Source organism: Podarcis melisellensis, assembly GCF_964234715.1.
Source record: "Podarcis melisellensis genome assembly, chromosome: 5".
NCBI classification, from domain to species: domain Eukaryota; kingdom Metazoa; phylum Chordata; class Lepidosauria; order Squamata; family Lacertidae; genus Podarcis; species Podarcis melisellensis.
In genome coordinates this window covers 39359671-39379838 of record NC_138537.1, presented here as the reverse complement: position 1 = coordinate 39379838, position 20168 = coordinate 39359671, and the positions used below count along the sequence as shown (strand labels likewise).

The 20168-nt window shown below is 44.2% G+C and overlaps 1 protein-coding gene and 1 long non-coding RNA gene across 10 annotated transcripts in view; one reads left to right on the top strand and one right to left on the bottom strand.

Moving 5' to 3' along the window:
- Positions 1-20168, bottom strand: part of LOC309370586 — a 147457-nt gene that overhangs the window by 89845 nt on the left and 37444 nt on the right. The gene's annotated exons all lie outside the window — the stretch shown is intronic.
- Positions 23-17803, top strand: SCLY (selenocysteine lyase). 9 transcript variants are annotated; one of them, XM_081912467.1, is made up of 13 exons: positions 24-725; positions 3496-3604; positions 4193-4305; positions 5190-5290; positions 5740-5923; positions 7045-7172; positions 8236-8400; positions 9768-9874; positions 10582-10618; positions 11999-12082; positions 12285-12387; positions 13474-13549; positions 15913-17803. In XM_081912467.1, the coding sequence occupies exons 2-13, from the start codon at positions 3507-3509 to the stop codon at positions 16055-16057; spliced, it is 1341 nt and encodes a 446-aa protein (XP_081768593.1). In that variant the 5' UTR covers positions 24-725; positions 3496-3506; the 3' UTR covers positions 16058-17803. The 9 variants fall into 9 exon arrangements, with proteins under 9 accessions (XP_081768596.1, XP_081768593.1, XP_081768588.1 ...); XM_081912462.1 differs by having other exon boundaries at positions 24-1496; XM_081912463.1 differs by having other exon boundaries at positions 24-1553.

The following is a 20168-nucleotide window of genomic DNA, read 5'->3' as shown; positions in this document are numbered from 1 at the left end:
CAAATAGCACCTGTCAGCATATATACAATTATGCTTCCAAGTTTTAGCCTTCAGGCAATTTCCTATTTTCAAACTGTAAGCAAATTCTCAACTGAAGGGCTCAAAACTTGGATTTTTAAGGCGATGCAATCACGGAATTTATGAAAGTCCGCGCTAGGTCCTGGAAACTATGAGCGCAGGTAGTGCACTAAACCAAAGAGGCTTGAGAGCATAGCGTCCGGGGATCACGTTCTGGAGATCAACAGGGGGGATTAAAACAGCCCACCGAGAAGGAAGGGATCTTTCTAAAACCTGTCAAGCGGACCAACCCTGCACCGCCTCAAACCACGGGGCTGTCAAGAGCACCAGAGAACACCTGCGCGCCCCACTGCCCGTCTGCAAAGCAGGGACCAGGCACTCCACGTACGGCAGTTGCCAGCCCTTATTCCTGCCTGGAAAACAACGCCAATGAGGCGAAAGCCGCCACAGGCGCCATGAGGCGGATGGGGGTGGGGCCCGGCCGCCCTCCCTCAGCCCCAGCAAGTTCCTCCCCACTCCCAGGCCGAAGCCGCCTGAGGCCCAGGCGCCGTTTCCCCTGCCCGGCCGGCCAACCGTTGAATAGCCCGGCCTGGCCGGCTCTAATCCCGCCTATCCCGTTATCCCCAAAACCTGCCTTCGATCAGCAGAAGCAGCCAGAAGAGGTAAAGCGTCAATTAAAAGCCCGCGGCCCATCCTTCGCCATCTTGGTAAGTGAGAGCGAGCGAGCGAGCCCTACGCAGCGGGAAAAGGGAAAGCGGTGCCGCCGCCGCCATCTTGAGGAAGGGCAGCGCGGGCAACCCTTCTCCTGTGGTGGTCTCTCATGCCGACGTCTCTATGATCTCAACTGTCATTCACCGAGTTGCTTTGAAAAAATAAACTGGGCGTTGGTAGCTAATATATGGTCCCGTTTTTGCAGCTAAGGCGAAAACCGGGCCTGTGAGGCCTCCTTGTGGAAGAAAAAAAGGACGAACAAGTAACGACGACGGCAAAAAAAAAAAAAAAGACCCAGTCGCCAACTACCGTCAGGTGAGCAGAACCAGTAAGCGAAGCCAAGGCAAATGGACGAAGGGGTCTTGCTTCTTAAGGGGAAGGTCGGAGGCAGGTTATCGTCAGTGCGAGACAACCGATTGGTTAACTAACGCAGCCGTGCCCCGCTTAGCCACTGGCGGAGGAGGAAGCTGATTGGTCCTTGAGGAGTCGACCCGCCTGGTCGCTATTAAACTAATAGCCTTTCTTGGGCGGAAGCTGAAGCCGCACCAGTACCAGACTCGACCATAGACCAATGCCCTCTTTCGGGAGACTGTCGTCATATTACTAATGATAGTGAGAGTGGGAAGAGAGAGTCAGCGGATGCCCCGGCTCCTGCGTATCTACTACGCGTCAACCCGCCTTGCCACTGTCAGTCCGAATTGTGTGGCGCGGATCTGATTCGTCGGTGGCTGGAGTGTTAAGCAGCCTCAGCAGCCAATAGCTACCTGGTGAGTTGGAGGACGCGGATTGGTTCGTAGCTGAAATTATGCCGTAGTAGCCAATAGGTGCGCCGCGAAGTTTGTATAAAAATGGTCGCGTTGAGGCGGAAGGTTGTGCAGTCCAGCATTCTGTTTTTAGCTGTTCTTGGGTAGGCATCTTTCTCACCCGGGGGGCGGGAGTAGTCGTATCTTTGCTTTGTCTCTATTAAGATATACGCTCCCTAGTCCAAAGGGAGGTTCAGTTTATGTCTTGTGGGCAAGAGCTGAGGAGAACAGTTCTCCATTTTGTTCAGCACAATTTCAGCAGTAAAAAACATATCAATGTAAATAAAATAAAAGGAACCAACTTGGTGACTCATATAAATTGTTTTTTTTTGGGGGGGTTTTGTATTAATGGTAGTATGGTGCCATCCATGTTCATGAGGCTTTGCAAAAAAAAAGAAGGAGCTGATAGGTCCCTGCCCCAAGGGATTCACAATCCAGAAATAGGCAATGACAGAAACGGGAGGGAAGCAGAGACAAGGCTTAGATAAGCAGTTATTTCAGGTACACGTATTTAGGGTTAATTACAGTAGGCCATTGGGATTAGAAGGTTGTGCTAAAATCTTAATAGAAAGGGCGGGGTTTTGGTGCAAAAACAAAGCAATGATAATTGCAAACGGAGAGGAACGATAACAATTGTGGATAGGACTGCAAGACATCTAAGGGTCTTTCATATAGTGTGAGGCTCTCCCATTCCACTCAACAACCCTCCGTTGTTGAGTGATTAGCTACACAACAAAATTTTATTCTGGTAATGTGTTGGAAGTGTCTGAAGCTAGAAGCAGGTCTTTGCCCATAAACAGTGCCTATGCATTGAGCCTGTGAGAGAAAATGGAGTAGCAGGTGAAAATTGTAACAGAATAACTACCATCACTGCAGATTGAACTACAAATTAGAATTTTTGGCTTTCTATGGCTTTTTAAACTGTGGGGAGTATTGTTTAGTTTACTTGTATGGTATGTATTTTTGTGTTTTTATATTGTCAACCACCCTCTGGATGAAGGGCGGTATAGAAATTTAATAAATAATGATAATTTCCCCTCTACTATGAGCTTCCTTGGGGACATTAGGCAATTCACCTCTGAGGAAGAGTTGTAGCTTGGTAGTGTAAAGCACATGCTTTGCATGCAAAAGGTCCAGATTCACTTTCAGTCTTTGGCATTTCCAGGTAGGATTTTTTTGGGGGCGGGGATTCTGGAGAGCCACTGTCAGTCCTAAAACATATCTCCCATATACAAATCTTTTGACAATGTGTGTGACTCTTCCTTTGACTGCCTCCCAGCTGGAAACCAGGGAGGATAGCATATCAATCCTAGGAAGATAGGGAATCTGAGAGATGGGAAATATTTCTTCTAATTTATCTCCATCTTTGGAGGTACCTCTACAGAATGGTAATGCAATATTCCTGACATAGGTGCCATCTCTATAGGATTGGACCCCCTCAATATTTGTAGGCAGGCCAAGCCCCCCCCCCCCCAATGTCAAAGGGGTGGAGGAAGCCTCCCAGTGATGTGTGTCTACTCCTTGGGCTCCTCCCACCACCACCATCCTGTCTACAAATGCAGCCTTGACCACCTGAAACAGGTGCCTAACCTCTGCTGGAGGCCTTGCGGCAGAGACCTTGGCCTAGCTGCTGCAGTGGCTGTGGAGAACCAGTGGAAGTAAGGTGGTACATGGGTGGTGGTGTTCTGGGCTGCAGTTGCAAGCAGGGGGCAGTGGTGTTGGGCTTCATTGCGTACCCATCGGTCTCACATGTGTGATGTCATGATATCACGTTGCGCTTGCGTGCAGTGCTGGGCCGCTCCAATCTGGGGTGCAAGTCAGTGCCTCTGATTCCTGAAGATACAGCGGAACGAGTAGTGGTGTCTTTTTGATTATTGGGCAAAGGCATGTCATAATTTATTTGTGTGCTATTTGAAGTCTAATGTTTCATGGAACAAAGTGGGTTGTGTTTTTCTTAAAATAGGTTGGTGGAGAATGGAAGAGAACCAAATGAAGAAAGTATTAGTGAACAAAGGAAATGAGAACAGAGAGAAAATTGACTTTGATGGGGAAGAGAACAACTCATCAAACAGGTTTGTAGCTTCTCTTGATTTTTTAAAAATGGAGACAATATTTTTACAATGGTGCTGAGATTTTGCTATTTTACCCACAATATACCTTGGGAATGAGTCCTGTTGAATTGAGTGGAACTTACTTCCAAGTAAATGTGTGTAGATTGGATTACAAAACTCCAAGCAAGTAAAAAAATCCTAGGGTTGAGCTCTAGGAACTGAAAGATTATTACAGCAATCCACTCTTTAAGTGCTAGAAAGCTGTGGTTTTCAGCAAAATCACTTTAAAGATTAGCAAATACATTGTGGCATATGCTTTCATGGGCCTGGGCCCACTTTGTCACATTCATGTGAGTGTGTCATATGATGTATTCATCAAAACTGGCACCACATTTTAAAGCTTGGGGAGAGATAGTGATGTTTTATTTCAAAACCTCAGTATCATCATTTTGGAGAGGCTGTGGCAATGATGACTTCAGAAGTGGTTTGGTTAGGGCAGCATTTTTCATAACCATTGATGCAACTTTGGCCCAAAGAGTGCTAGTGTTATTCCTATCTTATCTTATTCCTTTTTCTGTTGTAACTATTCTTGCATTCTGTTCCCTTCAGGAAGATATACCTAGATTACAATGCAACCACCCCTCTGGCTCCGGAGGTGATTGAGACAGTTACAGAAGCCATGCATGAAGCATGGGGCAATCCGAGCAGCTCTTATACAGAAGGTGAGAGCAAGCCTGGATGGAAACATTCTATGAAAGCATCCATCTCATTTTTATATTCATCTTGCCTTTTTAAATTCAAGTTACTGCATTGAAATGGCCTTAAAGGAATGTATTACTGCATGTGATCCACTCTCTAGCACTCGCTGAAATAAATGCTCATGCAAGGAACACAGAGCCAAATCTGGCACTTCTTGTTACCAGAAATAATTATTCTGTATCTTTTTTTAAAAAAAATAATTATTAAAGGTTTTATAAATACAATAGAAAGAATAACAGAAAGAACAGAAAACACAAAACAGAACAAGAACAAGAAAAAATAAAATAGAATTATCATCTTTTAGTAACCATATTTTCTTCACTTTTTGGACTTCCTCACATCTCTCACTCCTGCGTTCCAAATTTATACAATTTTAACCAGCAATTTATCACCTTGTTTCAATTCTTATTCTATAAATTTCCAATATTGTGTCCCTAACTTTGAATACTTTTATCTAAGTCTTAGATCCCTAATTTAAACATGATATTTATTCAAAATTTATCTTTCTTTTAAGCTTCACTCATTCTCAAATTCTTTTCCACTAGCTTAATGGCGCCATGATATTTTCAGTCTCGCACCCTTCTTAGCACTCATACAGTTTACAATGTTTTTGTAAATAGTCCTTAAATTTCTTCCAGTCCTCTTCCACTGCTTCCTCTCCCAGGTTAATTATTCTGTATCAAAACAACTAAACTCTTCCAGAATTTGGGTGGACTTAATAATTTGTTTATTTATCACTTTATTACATCCTGGAACTCAAGGTGGTAGTCTTCCCCTAACGCCACCCTTTGGAGACTTCCCCCCACCTTGCCTTGATAATAAGATAAATGTGCCTTTGATTTCACAGGTCGAAGGGCTAAAAATATTATAGATGGAGCCCGTGAAAGTCTGGCTAGAATGGTAGGGGGACGACCCCAGGACATCGTCTTCACTTCTGGTGGGACAGAGGTGAGATATGAGATGCTGCTAGCACTGTTTTGACCTGGTAGTCGAGATCAACCCATAACATGCTAGCTGTCTTTTTTTCCTAAATGGAGTCTGACTTTATTTGCTTCTCATAGCATTGGTGACTCCATTCTTAATTAGTGCCAAGTAAGACCCAACAAACACCCATCAGATAAAAAGAAAGTCTATCCCTCTTCTGTTGAATGGCTCTATCTTTTATTTAAAACCTGCAAAGGAGCATGTATTGCAATTTGATTCACTCACATGGAGGTAATGACTACAAATCAGTCCTCTGCCTCTGATCTTTCTGAGACTGAAAGACAAGTCTGCCAGTGAACTAGTTTTTGGGTAAGAAATTCAGCATTGTCTACTCCAGAGGACTGCACTGGTAAATCTGGATATTAATATGAACATATGAGATTGGGATTTGTATCCCTCCTTTTTCCATTCAGGCAAACAATTTAGTGATCCACACTGCAGTGAAGCATTTTAAGGAAAGCAACAAGCAAAGTTCTGATGGACCAAGAGAAGATAAACAAAAGACTCTGGGGCTGTGTCCACATTTAATTACATCTTGCATTGAGCATGACTCAGTCCGTCTCCCTGTGGAGCACCTAGTGAAAGATCATGAGGCTGGTGAGTATACTGTAGTGGATAGCCAGAGATTGCTGATAAATTATACACACTTGCCAGATTCTGCTTTGGCAAAAGCTCTTTTCATAGCAATTTTAGTTTCTGAGTAGCAAATACTACTTTTTTTGGTATTGTTGTTCTGTTGTCTTAGTCGTGTTCGACTCTCTGTGATCTCATGAGCATGCCTTGGAAGCTCTCACTTTCTTCTCAAAGCTTCTCCTTTTTTACGTCCATGGAGTTTTCTTGGCAAAATACTGGAGTGGTTTGCCAGTTCCTTCTCCAGGTGGATCACATTTAGTCTAAACTCTCGGCTATGACCTGGCTGTCTTGGGTGGCCCTGCACAGCATGACTCAGAGCTTCTTGGAGTTATTCAAACCCCTTCACCACAACAAGGCAGTGATCCATGAAGGGGTTTTTTTTTGTATACTGTCTCTTTATTGTTTACTCCAAATGTGAGCTGTCTAAAGCTGGCTCAGCAGTACTTTCACTGTGGTGCTAATGGTCCAGAATTGGGGGCAGTTCTGAACCTTTAATTCAAATTCATTTCTTTGCATCATTTCCTTTTCCTAACCTATCCTATCCTATCCTTCTCGCCTGTCAAAAAGTGACCAACACATGGAGTCAGAGATGGCATTCCTAACCTGGCTGATAAGTGGTCTTATTACTGCGTAGGGAGGGGGGAATATATAGCTTGTGTTCAAACGGTCATAGGTTTAATCTCTGGTGCTTCTCCAATTGGGCAGGATCATGGCAGAACTCAGTATGAGACTCAGAGCTCTTAGTGGGGGCTTTTGCAAACTGAAGAGACTTAAACAGCATGCAGCATTTCCCCTCAGCTTCCTACTCTCTTATCTTCTAAGTATCCAGCTAAGCTCCAGGAAAATCCATTTTTGCTCAGCTGCCTCTTTCATTAAATGCTGCTTCTAAGCCAACAGCCACTTCCTCCCAAATTCCCTTATGACAGCTATATCTTAATCTTTCAAGACTAAGGAGCGCTTGCCTGTTGCCTAGCAATAGGTCTGCTATTCCCTGTGACTTTCTCCACTGCTGCCAGATACATAGTAACTGCTGATGAACACACTGAGCTATGGGATCAACATCTGTTTTGCATTCTGATTTACAGAAGCCACTTTTGTACCCGTGTCGAAAGTGACAGGACAGGTGGAAGTAGATGAAGTTGTTGCAGCAATCCGTCCAACTACATGTCTAGTTTCCATTATGCTGGCCAATAATGAAACTGGGGTTATCATGGTGAGTTGTGCCTTCAGTTCTTATTACATGTTTAAGGAAATGAGGTTGATATATGTGGTCAGATGATCCCAAGAGCCAATGAGAGGGAGCTGATGCTCCCCAAAATATTTCCACTCTCCTTTCACTCCACCAACTTTCAGTCTCAGTATGTTTTAGGTACAGTAAGCCCTACAACTCCTCCTGCCAACCTAGCAGTTCAAAAACACATCAAAGTGCAAGTAGATAAATAGGTACTGCTCCGGCGGGAAGATAAACGGCGTTTCCGTGCGCTGCTCTGGTTTGCCAGAAGCGGCTTAGTCCTGCTGTCCACATGACCTGGAAGCTGTGCGCTGGCTCCCTCGGCCAGTAAAGCAAGATGAGCGCTGCAATCCCAGAGTCGGCCACAACTGGACCTAATGGTCAGGGGTCCCTTTACCTTTTTAAGCCTCACAACTTACACAGGTGTTTACGGTAAGTTCTGGGGATAATGCTTAAAGCCAAAATTATGTATAGTCAAAGCACACTGGATACAACACCAGGTGGGATTGCCAAAGTTTTCCCCCCAGATGCCTGCTCCTCTTTCTGCCCTCCTTTTAATTTTTTGTTTTTGCCAAGTGCCTAAAGCAGAATGCGCACATGTTAAATGTACATAAATCACAGGTCTACTGTATAGTAAAACCTTTAGTTCTACAATTTTTGTCACCTCATTGCTCACCCAATCTAGTTTGGAATTACAGGTTTTGCTCTCTGGAGACACAGAGACATAGCCCTATGCCGTGAACCATGGTCTCCCTGTGTTGGGTTATGTGTTCTGTGGAGTTTATATGTGGTGTCCTTTGTTTGGATGCTGAGTTACACCAAATGCTATTTTCTACCTTGATCACCAAGGCGGGGCAGTTGTACTATATAACAACAAAGCCATATAATACCATCAATAAAAGTTCAAAGGCAACCATCAGCTTTCCATGCAAGTAATTCCATGAAGGCATCATATGCCAATCAGTAGGGCAGTAGCAAAAGAGAGAGCCAGAACGCTTGTGTTCCTGGTGAGATGATGCCTCCTCATGGTGCTTTCTTCTATCAGCCTGTCTCCGAACTCAGCCAACGGATTCAAGCTCTCAATCGGAAGAGAACAGCATCTGGTCTGCCACGGATCTTGGTACACACAGATGCAGCACAGATGATTGGGAAAGGTCAAGTGGACGTGCAGGATCTGGGAGTGGATTACCTCACTATTGTGGGGCACAAGGTATGGTGCTTCTCTCTTCTGTCTACAATGTAGTTTCTACACGCAGAGTAAAAGATATCCATGCATCTAGGTCATCTCCCAACATGGTAAATCCAATACCCATTGAGCAGAGAGTTGCTGTCAGCCCACAGAGTCATCCTTTATTGTTGATAAAACATTTAGAGAGAAAAATAAAGAACATACCAGGGCTCCCTGAACACCAGCCATCATTCTGAGAACCAGACAGTGACCATAATCCAGAGGTGCTTTGTGTGACAGGAAGCTGGCAGTAAAAACGTTTGGTGTTCATGATTGGTTCTCTCACTCACAGTTCTCATTGTGCAGCATTGTAGACTGACTCTATTAGGACGAAAGGTGTTTTTCTTATGTTGTTTAATAAATGTGTCTAATGCTATCTACATCCTGGTTTCCAAAACCTTTTTTTCATTTGAAAGTTTGTAAAAACAGTGCACAATATGTACACACAAAGAATAAACAATGAGGCCATCTCACTTTGGCCTTTTGTGAACTTTGGGAGGTTCCATGTGCTAGAGCAGCAGTTTCTCAGGTTTTTTTTAAATTGAGAACCATTGTTGATTTGCTTGCTGCTGACAATTGTATTTTGCTACAGCTGCCATGCAGGTTGTCATATGGTGACTGTAATGTAAACTCTGCCCTGAATAGTATCTTGACCCTCTTCTCTGCAGCCCATGAATCTAGCATGGTTGCACAGGAATGCAGAAAGTATTGTTTATATTGTCTTTTATTTTCATCATGAACTCTTGGAACACCTAAAAACATAGTGGATAGTCGATAACTCACTTCTTAGGATGCAATGCAACTCAACAGCTTCTCCACCAGATGGCAATCTGGGAACAATGTTGAGCGAATTTGTCCACATTTTCACATTGCGCAGGAGAGCATGACACACAGCAGGAGATGTCCAGTGTGTCAACGTCACTTTCCATTACAGTATTCAAAAACAGCTTTTCATTTTTTTATTTATTTTGCCAGTAGCCAAGTAATGATTCAAGTTAATCTCCAGGCATAATTAGTTTAATAACTGTGGCATCTGGGAACATGTTTGTCATGTATTTTTTGAAGCACACAAATGCCTGTCAAGTGATACAGAACAGGGGGAGAAAACACAGGAAACTCTTCTGTTATGTGTGAAATAGCACTGAGATAGTCCAGGGGATGGGTAGCAGTGAGCATAGGATTCACCCATACTTCTCTCCCACGGGCAACCATGGTTTCCCCAAGGATTAATGTTTGCTTCTCTGCTCTTGTCAGCCTTACTTCTCTGTGGTCAAAGCACCTCAGTTTCCTGTTGGACACACCACTTAGTTCTTGTCTGGAGGCATTAGCTTTGTGCTTTATCGTTGCAGTTCTATGCCCCGCGTATTGGAGCGCTGTATGTGCGAGGCCCTGGTGTCACCACTCCTCTCCATCCCATGCTGTTTGGAGGTGGGCAGGAACGGAACTTCCGCCCTGGGTAAGAAGGATGAGGGCACAGAGGGAGCCAGTTAATCCAGTGAGAGACCAAGTAAGGTGGGGACCTCTCTTGGATGTGGAAGCAATATGTGGGTAGCCCATGTTCCTCTTCTTCACGCGGGTGAGGGGCTGCAAGAGAAGACACCAAGCAGTTTTTTTTTTAAAAGATAGTTTTCTCTGAGACTCCAAGGATGCATAGATTAGTGAGTGAAAGGCTCAGCTTTTGAAAACCTTTCCCTTTCGTATCATGTTTCTCATTTGGCAAAGTGTGAAGAGTTTCAGGATAAGCAGCTGGGAAATGCAGTGTAGGGTTTGCATCATGGGCTGTAGCTGAGTGCTAGCACACACACACTTTGCATGCAAAAAGATTCTAGGTTCAATCCCCAACATCTCCAGGAAGGGTTGGGAAAGACCATTGCCTGAAACCTTGGAATGCTACTGCTGGTCAGTAATACTGAGCTCAATGGACCAGTGGTCTGACTTGGTATAAGGCAGCATCTGAGCTTCCTAAGTCACATTCAGATAACAAGAAAGACCAGATCTCCTCCCCCCACAACTGTGTAACTCAGGAGCAGTAGCTCCTATCATGCAGTAGCGCCATTTTCAGTCCCTGCATTATGCTAGTTACCCAAGTAGATATAGCCCCTATGCTTGTGTCACTTTTATTATGCTTTAGGAATAAATACACACTGCACTTCTCTGTTCTAGGACTGAGAATACACCAATGATTGCTGGCCTTGGCAAGGTAAGCTGATGAGGGCTAATAATGACAGTTATGGATTCAACATGAGATGCTGTCCTGGTAGCAAGGCTCAGATTTCAACCCAGCATTCTTTTTACAATAATTTAAAGGCAGAAGCAGTGCAACAGATTTCCCTGGGTTTGCTTATCTGTGCTGGTGCGTCTCTTCCCTCACACCCTTGTGCTCTCATGCCAGAGGTGGAGTTGCTATTTGACCTATGGAGCAAAAGTTCTAAATCTGTGCACAGTGGGACACTGATAGGAGACAAGGATGCTTAAAAATGCTTTACTGTAAACTCTGGTTGTTTCCCATCATTGTGAGGATCTGGTTACTGAGGACTTGTTGAAATACTAGAAGTTGTTCTTCTAGGCATGTTTTTTCAGAGCAAATAGCTAATCTTTACCACAGAGCCAGTGTGGTGTAGTGGTTAAGAGCGGTAGACTCGTAATCTGGTGAACCGGGTTCGCGTCTCCGCTCCTCCACATGCAGCTGCTGGGTGACCTTGGACTAGTCACACTTCTCTGAAGTCTCTCAGCCCCATTCACCTCACAGAGTATTTGTTGTGGGGGAGGAAGGGAAAGGAGAATGTTAGCCGCTTTGAGACTCCTTCGGGTAGTGATAAAGCGGGATATCAAATCCAAACTCCTCTTCTTCTTCTTCCCTGTGGCTCTATGTGAATAGCATGCCAGAACAAGAAAGATACATCAAGTTGGCCTATATATACACTGGGGTGGGGTGAGGGGAAAGCCACTGTTTTAGGGTCTGTTGGAGAATATGTTTAGATTTTCTCTAGTAGCCCTCTTCATGTGCTGCTTTCACAAAGGGACAACATAGATACCAGGAGCTGTGGGTCAGCATCTTTAGCCCCATGTCCAAGGTTGTGTAGCTCCTCCCAGCTCCTGCTTTTTGGCCAAATGCCTCCCCCCTCCCCAAGTAGCAAACAGTATATTAAAACAAAATGCACCATAGAGGAATAGGTTTTAAAGCAGGGAGCCTTTGCTGTCTGTGTAGGCTGCCAATGCAGTTTAGAACCCTGGTAGATCAGGTGAGTAAACTTATGAAGAGAGCTTATTGTTATATGATTAATGGGTTTTCTTTTAGTTGCTAGAGAGTGGTGGGTACCTTGCAGGTGTGCTCTAGAGAGAGAGGCTCGTGCAAAATTGTGCCATGTAGACTTTCCTTGGTCTCTGACAAATCACTGTCAGACCAAAGGAATCACATTATGAATAGGCACAAAAGGTGATTCCATTCAGATTTCCTACCCATGATCTGTTTTCATCTGTCTGGATGGGAACATTCTATGGGAATCATCATTCCCTTCATGGTTATGTCTCTTGTTGTAGCCACTGAGAAACATGGTATGCTGATTGTCTTCTTTTGCAGGCAGCAGACTTGGTGAGCAGGCACTGTGAGGTTTATGAAGCTCACATGAGGAAGGTCCGGGATTACCTGGAAGAGAGACTTGAAGTGAGTTCTTTGGGTGATTGTTTTCTGGTTTCACCTGCAACCTTTGCATAGGGAAGGGAGGATTGACCCCTGTTTGTAGATAGAATTGCATGGCACTTTCTTCTTGCTGCCTTCCTTTGTAGGAACGCTAAGTTGGGGGATAGTGAAGTGAGGCCAATCATTAACAAACATTTCTTGAAAGTATTATTTTTGCACATTTTAGGCCGTGTTTGAAGAGCAAGGAGTTTATTTTAACTGCAGGCTGAAAGGCTCAAGGAGACTGTGCAACACCTGTAACTTTTCTGTCATGGGCTCAGGACTAAAAGGTATCGCCTATGGCTCTAAATTTTCACCATTCCTATATGGCTGCTGTCAGTCTACGTTAGGTGTTGTTGGGGTTTTTTTGCCTACAGCTTCCTCGGTGACCAACACATGTGTTAATCCTGTCTATAGATCTCAAGACTGCATTGCTCTTAAGATAGTTTCAGAGCAGATGAAAACCAGACTGCTGCTGTGTGAGGGAGAGTGGGGAGATGCTAAAAAATGGTATTGGAAATTGGTTTTCTAGTTGCTCAAAAAAATTACAAATTGTGAAATTTTGAAATTCAGTGGAATCTCGGGTTACGTACTGTCCCCCTTATGAACGCTTCGGGTAACGAGTTCCGCAAACCTGGAAGTACAGTGGTACCTCTGGTTATGAACTTAATTCGTTCCGGAGGTCCGTTCTTAACCTGAAACTGTTCTTAACCTGAGGGACCACTTTAGCTAATTGGGCTTCCCACAGCCACTGCGCCACCACCGCATGATTTCTCTTCTCATCGTGGGACAAAGTTCTTAATCCGGGGTACTACTTCCTGGTTAGTGGAGTCTGTAACCGGAAGTGTTTGTAACCCGAGGTACCACTGTAGATACTCCTGGTAGCAAACTTTGCCCTGGGATGCGAACGGAAGTTGCGCGGTGGCGGCGGCGCGGCAGCAGTCCCATTAGCGAAAACACGCTTCAGGTTAAGAACAGTTTCATGTTAAGAATGGACCTCCAGAACAAATGAAGTTCGTAACTGGAGGTACCATTGTAAACAAAGGAAATGAGTTTTAAGCTTTGGCTTTTTATAATTTCAGCATGAATTTCATATTTATCTCAGGAGGGATTCTAATTGTAAAACCCACATCCTGATTTTATCTCTTAAACCTTTTTGTCATTAAAACCCTACTTTGCCTGTTCAGATCTGCATTTGACAATTTTGTATGTATGATGTGCATTAACTTTTGCATTTGTTTATTCCCCCCCCCCTCCAGCTTTAGTGAGAAGCCAGTTCTAGCAAAAGTGTAGGTGGGATAAGCATTTTGTGGGTTCCTTCCTCCACCAGGTCCTTGGGTATTTCATGGCATGCCTATGTCTTGTGTTTTCTGCAGGTCGGCTGGTGCTATCTCACTGTAGGACTTTGCTTGCCAGTGTTGGTGCTGCATGCCACTCCGAGAAGGGTGACCGGTAAGGAACCATGTTGGGAAACTGGGTATTCTGTGGCTGGAGGGAACAGATCCATCTGATGTAGAAAAGTGAAAGCAAAGGATGCAACACCTGTACTCACCCACCTCCTCGGGGAACTCTGCTTCTTAATGGTAGTAATAGTGTGTGTGTGTGACAATAGTAGGATTCACCCAACCTATCCTGTCAGCAGCAGCCCTGCACAAGGACTTGCACTTGCACAATGAAACTTTCCCGTTTCCCACCGCTTGCCCCAAAATTGGCTCGGGGAGGGCAGTCAGGAGAACCCCACAACAGTGGGTGGAGATGGTGGGATCGTTTCATCTGGCAAGCTGAAATGCTTGTGCAGGCAGAATGATTGGAAGAGCAGAATGTTGAATTCCACCCTATGACAGTAACGCCAGCCCTTACATCTTACAGTCTTCCCTCCTGCCCCCCAAAGATGTACAAAAGGAACGTTTTCCATTTTCAAACTTCAAATCCTCCTGCTTTAGGAGAAGACTGCCAGAGGCATGTGACACCGCCTCCCACAGTCTCTCACCCTGCATCCAGGCCATGCCATTTGCCTCTGGACAATGGGCAGACCAATCCTGTCCCTCCACTTAGCTGTGTGATCTGCCCTTCACCTGGCCTTAAAGAGCTACTGGAAGGGGTTGTATAGTTGCCACAGTGCCAGTCCCACTTTTTCCCCAGGTGATAAGGGCAGCACAGGAAAGGGTGCTAGCAGTAGGGGGTTACTGAGATAGTGTTGCAGACTGTTACCGCTTATTCAGGAGCTGAGCTTATTATGGAAGCTGGTCAATCTGCTTTAAGTTCATAAGCTGGTTAATGTATTTGTATCTTAGTGGAAAGTGTTTTCTTTGCACTTTTGTACAAGGCAACATTTGCATAAGCTGTGGCCTTTGTACCTTGGCACCCACTCTTTTGGAACTCACAGGGGATGGTTCCAGCTGGGCAGGGAAGTAGGTGATCAGCTAAGTGCCTAGGATTAGGATATCATCAAGTGGTGTTCCTTTGAATAGAGAGAGCAGTGTAGTGTGACAGATCATGTGTCTGAGCAGCAACTTGCTCCCCTGCTGTTGTGCGCTGTTTGTTTCAAATACTGGAGAGAGCGGTGGAAACCTAAGTGCCTTGTATTGTATTTCTTTCATCTAAAGATTTTCCTAGAATGCTTGTGGTTCAATTTTATGTCTGAGACCTGCAAAATCATATAAGCATATTGGTTCAAAATCATATGCAAAATCATATGAGCAAGGCCAAGAGGGAATACCGTAAGATGTAAGGGCTGTCGTTACTGTCATAGGGTGGAATTCAACATATGACAAGCCTTGTGTACCAATTGATTAGCTACATAATGCTGAAGCCAAATCTGAGAACAGAATGTGCTAGAATCGAGGCTTTTGCTCACATACCTGCTCCAGAGATAATACATTTCAGTTCCATGTTTCCACATGGATGCGCACAGGATCACGTTCAAAAGCAGGTTCCTGAATAGCAAGCGTGAAGGGCCAAACAAAATTCAGATGCCATTCACACAAGTAACAACTGCAGGAATGAGGGGCAAGTCTGGACTGGCACCCTGTTATTGGGGGAGAGAACTGAACCACTCCTCCCCTGCCATGGTGGTCCCAATCTGGATGGAGCTGCCTGTGCCTACTATATGCATGGGGGGAAAGCTTCCACTGGAGAAGATAGAAACATTTCCCCCCAATGTGATTAATAGGGGCAGGGGTCCACAGCAGGGTCAAAGCTCCCTTACAGTACCTCCATGCCAGGGTCCCCATCTAGCTCTTCTTGCTAACACTAGATGGTGTTGCATCTAGTTTGGGCTTAAGTCAGATTTATTTGTTTGCTTTTTACATTTCTTTCTCATTCTTTGATGATTTCAGAGCAGCATACACAGTTCTTTGACTCTCTTTTGACACCAAACCTGTGAGGAGGTTAGCTAGTCACTAGCTCAAGGTCAGTTAATTATGTCTGAGCCGGGACCTAGGCTCTCTCCAGTTGTTATCTGACACTCTAACCACTCTACGTACCAGTAGATGGGGAACCTTTTTTAGCCACATTCCCTCCTGGGCAATATTTCAGAGGCTGCCTGCAAGAGAAAAGTGTTGCCTATCATTTAAAGCCAACACTGCAGTGGATCTGCACCTAAGCTGGGGTGACTGCAGCATTCTTAGGAAGAACAGTGATGTGAATGGGCACTGCAGAGGCAGAGTTCTTTGCGGCTCATATTGGAAACTAATGAGACTTAGAAATAAGTATAGGACTGCATAATTTTTGTTTCCTTCCTCTGTTCACTTCTTGGAACCACTGTAGGGAATTTTAGGAGGTTAAACTTGACTTACTTTATCTTTGTTCACCAGGCCATCCTCTATCCTGCTTAGCTGCGGAATTCCTTATGACGTGGCACAGAACGCCTTGCGTCTCAGTGTGGGTCGTGCTACCAGCAAGGAGGATGTGGACCTGATTGTGGAAGATCTGAAGCAGGCTGTGGCTCAGCTACAATAGGCCAGATTTTCAGTCACCTAGTGAGACAGTTTTGCCCTCTGAAACCAGGAATTGAGCTTACCTGACCCTAATTTCCCATTGCTCTAGGTGCTACTTACATTTAACAGAATGAGGCTAGATAACATTCTAGTCAGCTTCTGGCCACTGAATTATTGTTGAATAATCTCTAGTGATTCCCCAGCCCTTGAATACAGCAGGCCAGAAATCAGTGCTCCCTGAATGTAGTCACTATGCTGAGCAGGCTCTGCCAGCAGATTTTACTCATTGAAGTGGGTAAACATTTCTAGTTGGATGTTTAGAACTATGATTGAGGTTTTTGTGTGGGTTCAGGAAACAAGCCTAAATATTATGGTTTGAATGGACAGGTGAATCCCAAAATATTGAAAAATTGGGAGCTTGCCTTGGTACCTGGAAACAGCCACTCTTTTGATGCCACCCTTCTGGGGTATTCCTTACCAGGAATGAAAAGCAGTTGCCCTCTATATAAACACTGAAGGAACATGAATATTTCTTCTTGCTGCAGCAACAGGTTGTAGCTGCTGTAGTATTGCACTGTGTTTAGCATTGAGATGTGCAGTGGGACTAGAATGTGCATTCTTCTAGAGCTGAAGAGAGAGAGAAAGAGAAAGAGAAAGAGAGAAACTTTCATTTCACATTGCTGTGTTTTGTGTTATGAAGGCTGCATAGATACCAACCTCTCTAACCTAGGGCTTATCCACACTTCCATTGTCCTGCTGCTTTTTCTAGAGAAAACTGCTCTTTAGCACTCAATCAGAGCAAATGGCAATTTGGGTTTTTCCCAGATTGCTATTTGTTCTGATTTGTTGCTAAAGAGCGGGTTTTCCCTTGCAAAGGAGTGGGTCAAGCAGAAACCCCCTCAGAAGTCATACTTTCTAGGCACTGCACAAGTAGAAGTGTGGATGATCCCCCTAGTGCTAAAGGGCTATTTAAGTTATGAAAAGAATCCTACTGGAAATGGCAATGGTGATGGTGGGGGATTTGGACCAGGAATTGTTACTGCTACTATCTGCCCTGGTCGCCAAAAGGAGGAAATCGATCATAGCTGTCATCTCCTCACGTAGCTCTTGCAACAACAGATCCTGGTTGTAGCTGTTGCTGCTGGTTTACCCTAAATGGAGAAACACTCTAACGATGGGGCAGGTGATGTCAAGAGAGCCAGCATAGCAATCATTTCCCATCAGCAAATGGTAGACAACTGCATGCTGGTTCTCTTGTCATTGCCTGCCCAGCTGGCTTGGATCTTGATCAAGCCAACAGCAAGGATCTGACTGGCAATGGTTTTCTTTCCCATAAGAACAGGTGGTGGGGAGAATTCTGGCTTTCCAGGCAGTTCTCTTCTGCTGCTCTTTGTCTTGCCTACAAGGCATTCTGAAAACCCTGATCTTCCTTGTCAGGATGCATGGCAGGGGTTGCTCTTACAGTGAGTTTCCCCCTGCAGGGAAGGACAGGTACTACATGGACCCATTGCTATAACTGCTTGCCTTGTCTGTGAGAAGGAGGCATCTATATGCAAGAATATGATGGGGGATTTTTTCATTTTATATATAGAGAGAAAGTTACAAGCCTGGTGAATCAAGGGGATGCTGTGGATGTAGTGTAGCTTGATTTCACAAAGACCTTCGACGAAGTCCCCCATGAGATTCTTACGGAGAAGCTGGTAAAATGTGTGCTGGACAAGGTTATTGTTAGATGGATTTGTAGCTCCCAAATCCAAAGAGTGTTCAGTAATGGGAAAAAGTGACAAGTCGGGTGCTGCGGAGTTCTGTCCTGGCCCCATTGCTGTTCAACATCTTTATAAATGAATTGCATGAAGGAATTGAGAGGGTGACAGTCAAATTTTCAGATGACACTAAACTTGGAGAGGTACCTAATGCTGCAAAACACAAAATTTGGATTCAAGATGACCTTAACAGATTGGAGAATTGGCCCAAACTAACAAAATTTCAATAGGGAGTTGGGCTAGATGACATTAAGAATCCCTTCCAACTCTATAATCCTATGAAATGTAAGGTTCTGCACTTAGGCAGGAATGGGGGACACCTGGCTTGCCAGTAGTAGTTGTGAAAATGATCTAGGGGTCTTAGTAGATCACAAGCTTAGAACATGTGCAGAAGAGGAATTGTTGAGGGAGCTGAGTATGTTTAGCCCAGAAAAGAGGAGATTGAGAGGAGATATGGCAGCCATTTTCAAATACCTAAAGGTCTGCCATCTTGACCTGTGCAGCATATTATGCAGTTGCCACTGCAGGCACTGTGTTTTGTAGCATGGAGAGTGAAGGGAAGGATGAAGGTTATGCCTTCTCACTTATATAAGCAAGTTAGCACATTAAGCTACCATAGTCCATCTCTGTGCTAAACACTGTGTTGCAGGGTGCTCTCTTTTCTAGCATGAAAGAGCCAGTACTTTTGTTACAAAGGAGGGAACTGGAGAAGGGGGTGGGGCAAGGACAGAAGAGTGGCAAGGCAAGCAGAGTTCAGATCCTCCCTCCTTTTGGTTAGCACCTTCAGAACTTATCTGGGGTCCCTGGATTGCTGCAGCCTTGATAGGTATTATAAAATAGTAATTTAGTCAGGATGGATTGTATACGCCATAGTACTAAGGTGAATATTCTGTTGGTGCAAGAACATCTCCTTGCACAGCAGAACATTCTCCCCCTGTGTAACGCTGAATCTGTTATGGGGGTTCACCCAACCCTCTGGAGCAGATTTGGAGGGGAGTCACAGGGGGAGGAGAGGGGTGGGGTCCCACTACACTAATGCAACTATTTAGCTGAATACTGTCCTATATTATTTTGTTTGGGGGCAGGAGAAGGGACCAATACATATATATTCAAAGTCCCAGGTGTGGCACATAGGTAGGCTGGTTATATTATCAGAGACAATTGTTAGCGCCAGAAGCAAATGCCCACATGCAGTTCCTCAGTTTTGTGCATGGGAAGCTAGTAGGTCTAATCCTACAGGAATAGGAACGATTTTACTCAACTCAGGGAGACAGGCACCATTGTATTTCCTTAGACTGACTACCCTCAAATAGGGTACTAATATTTGTTTCCTGTAAAAAGAGTTCAGAGAATTTAGAGAAAATAAGAATCTTGCCTGGTATCCTCTTTCCCAGTAGATGGTGCCTAATGCTTTTAGGGGATTTGTCACATCTGTAGGAACAAATGCTTTATTTTTTAACTGGTTAGCCTTTTCCTTTATTTTCCTGGCACATAAGCTGATTTCATAGATCTGTATCAGCTCCCTGAACTGTCTTTTGTTTGTATCCATGAAAAGAAGACCCCAAGGACTACTTTTCAGTTAACTGTCATAGGAAAACATCAGACCTGCTGTGAAGAATGTCTTGCTGGCCCTGATTGATGGGGAAACACTGATAAAATGAAACTTGCTGGATTGGGGAGGACAGCCAGGCACAAATATATGGGGGGGGGTGTCTGTCTGGAAATGTTATGTGTTATGCTATATTATGTGTATTTCTTGAAAGCTTTTGAGTTTCAGAACCATTGTGGAAGGAATTCAAAGAAGACAATTAAGTAGGGCCTAGGATAGACTCACGTCTATTTCAACTTATTTTGCTGCACAGATACAGCCAGTCCAGCTGATAATAGGGATAAGAAGACAAGATCAAGGGTTGGTTTCACGATTCTGTGGCTTTTTATAAATGTGAAATCACAAGCTATTTGCTGACCTATCAAAATGTTAATCTGGTATGCTGCTGTCTGTAGCCTTGTTCTGTGGAGCCAAGGTGGGTAACACTGTAAAACAGATATTAACTTAAAGTCTAAAATACATTAAAATGTGGTAAGTTAAAAGTAAGCCTGTATCAATGCCAGCCTGATTTATTTATTTTTTAAGTCTTGCTATGACACAGCATTTTTCGCTATTCACAGAAGTGTAGATTTTACATTGTGAAAGCTTCAGCCAGCCAGTGTATTAGTTTTATCATACTTTAGGGCTAATTTGAAGATTCTATTCTCATACACCCACATACTTCCTGCACTGAATATCTCAATTCTCTCTGTTTTGGGGCATTTGAAGAGAAGTAGCCAAAGAGCTGTCGTCAGGATATTTGTGAGCGTCTCTGTCTAGTC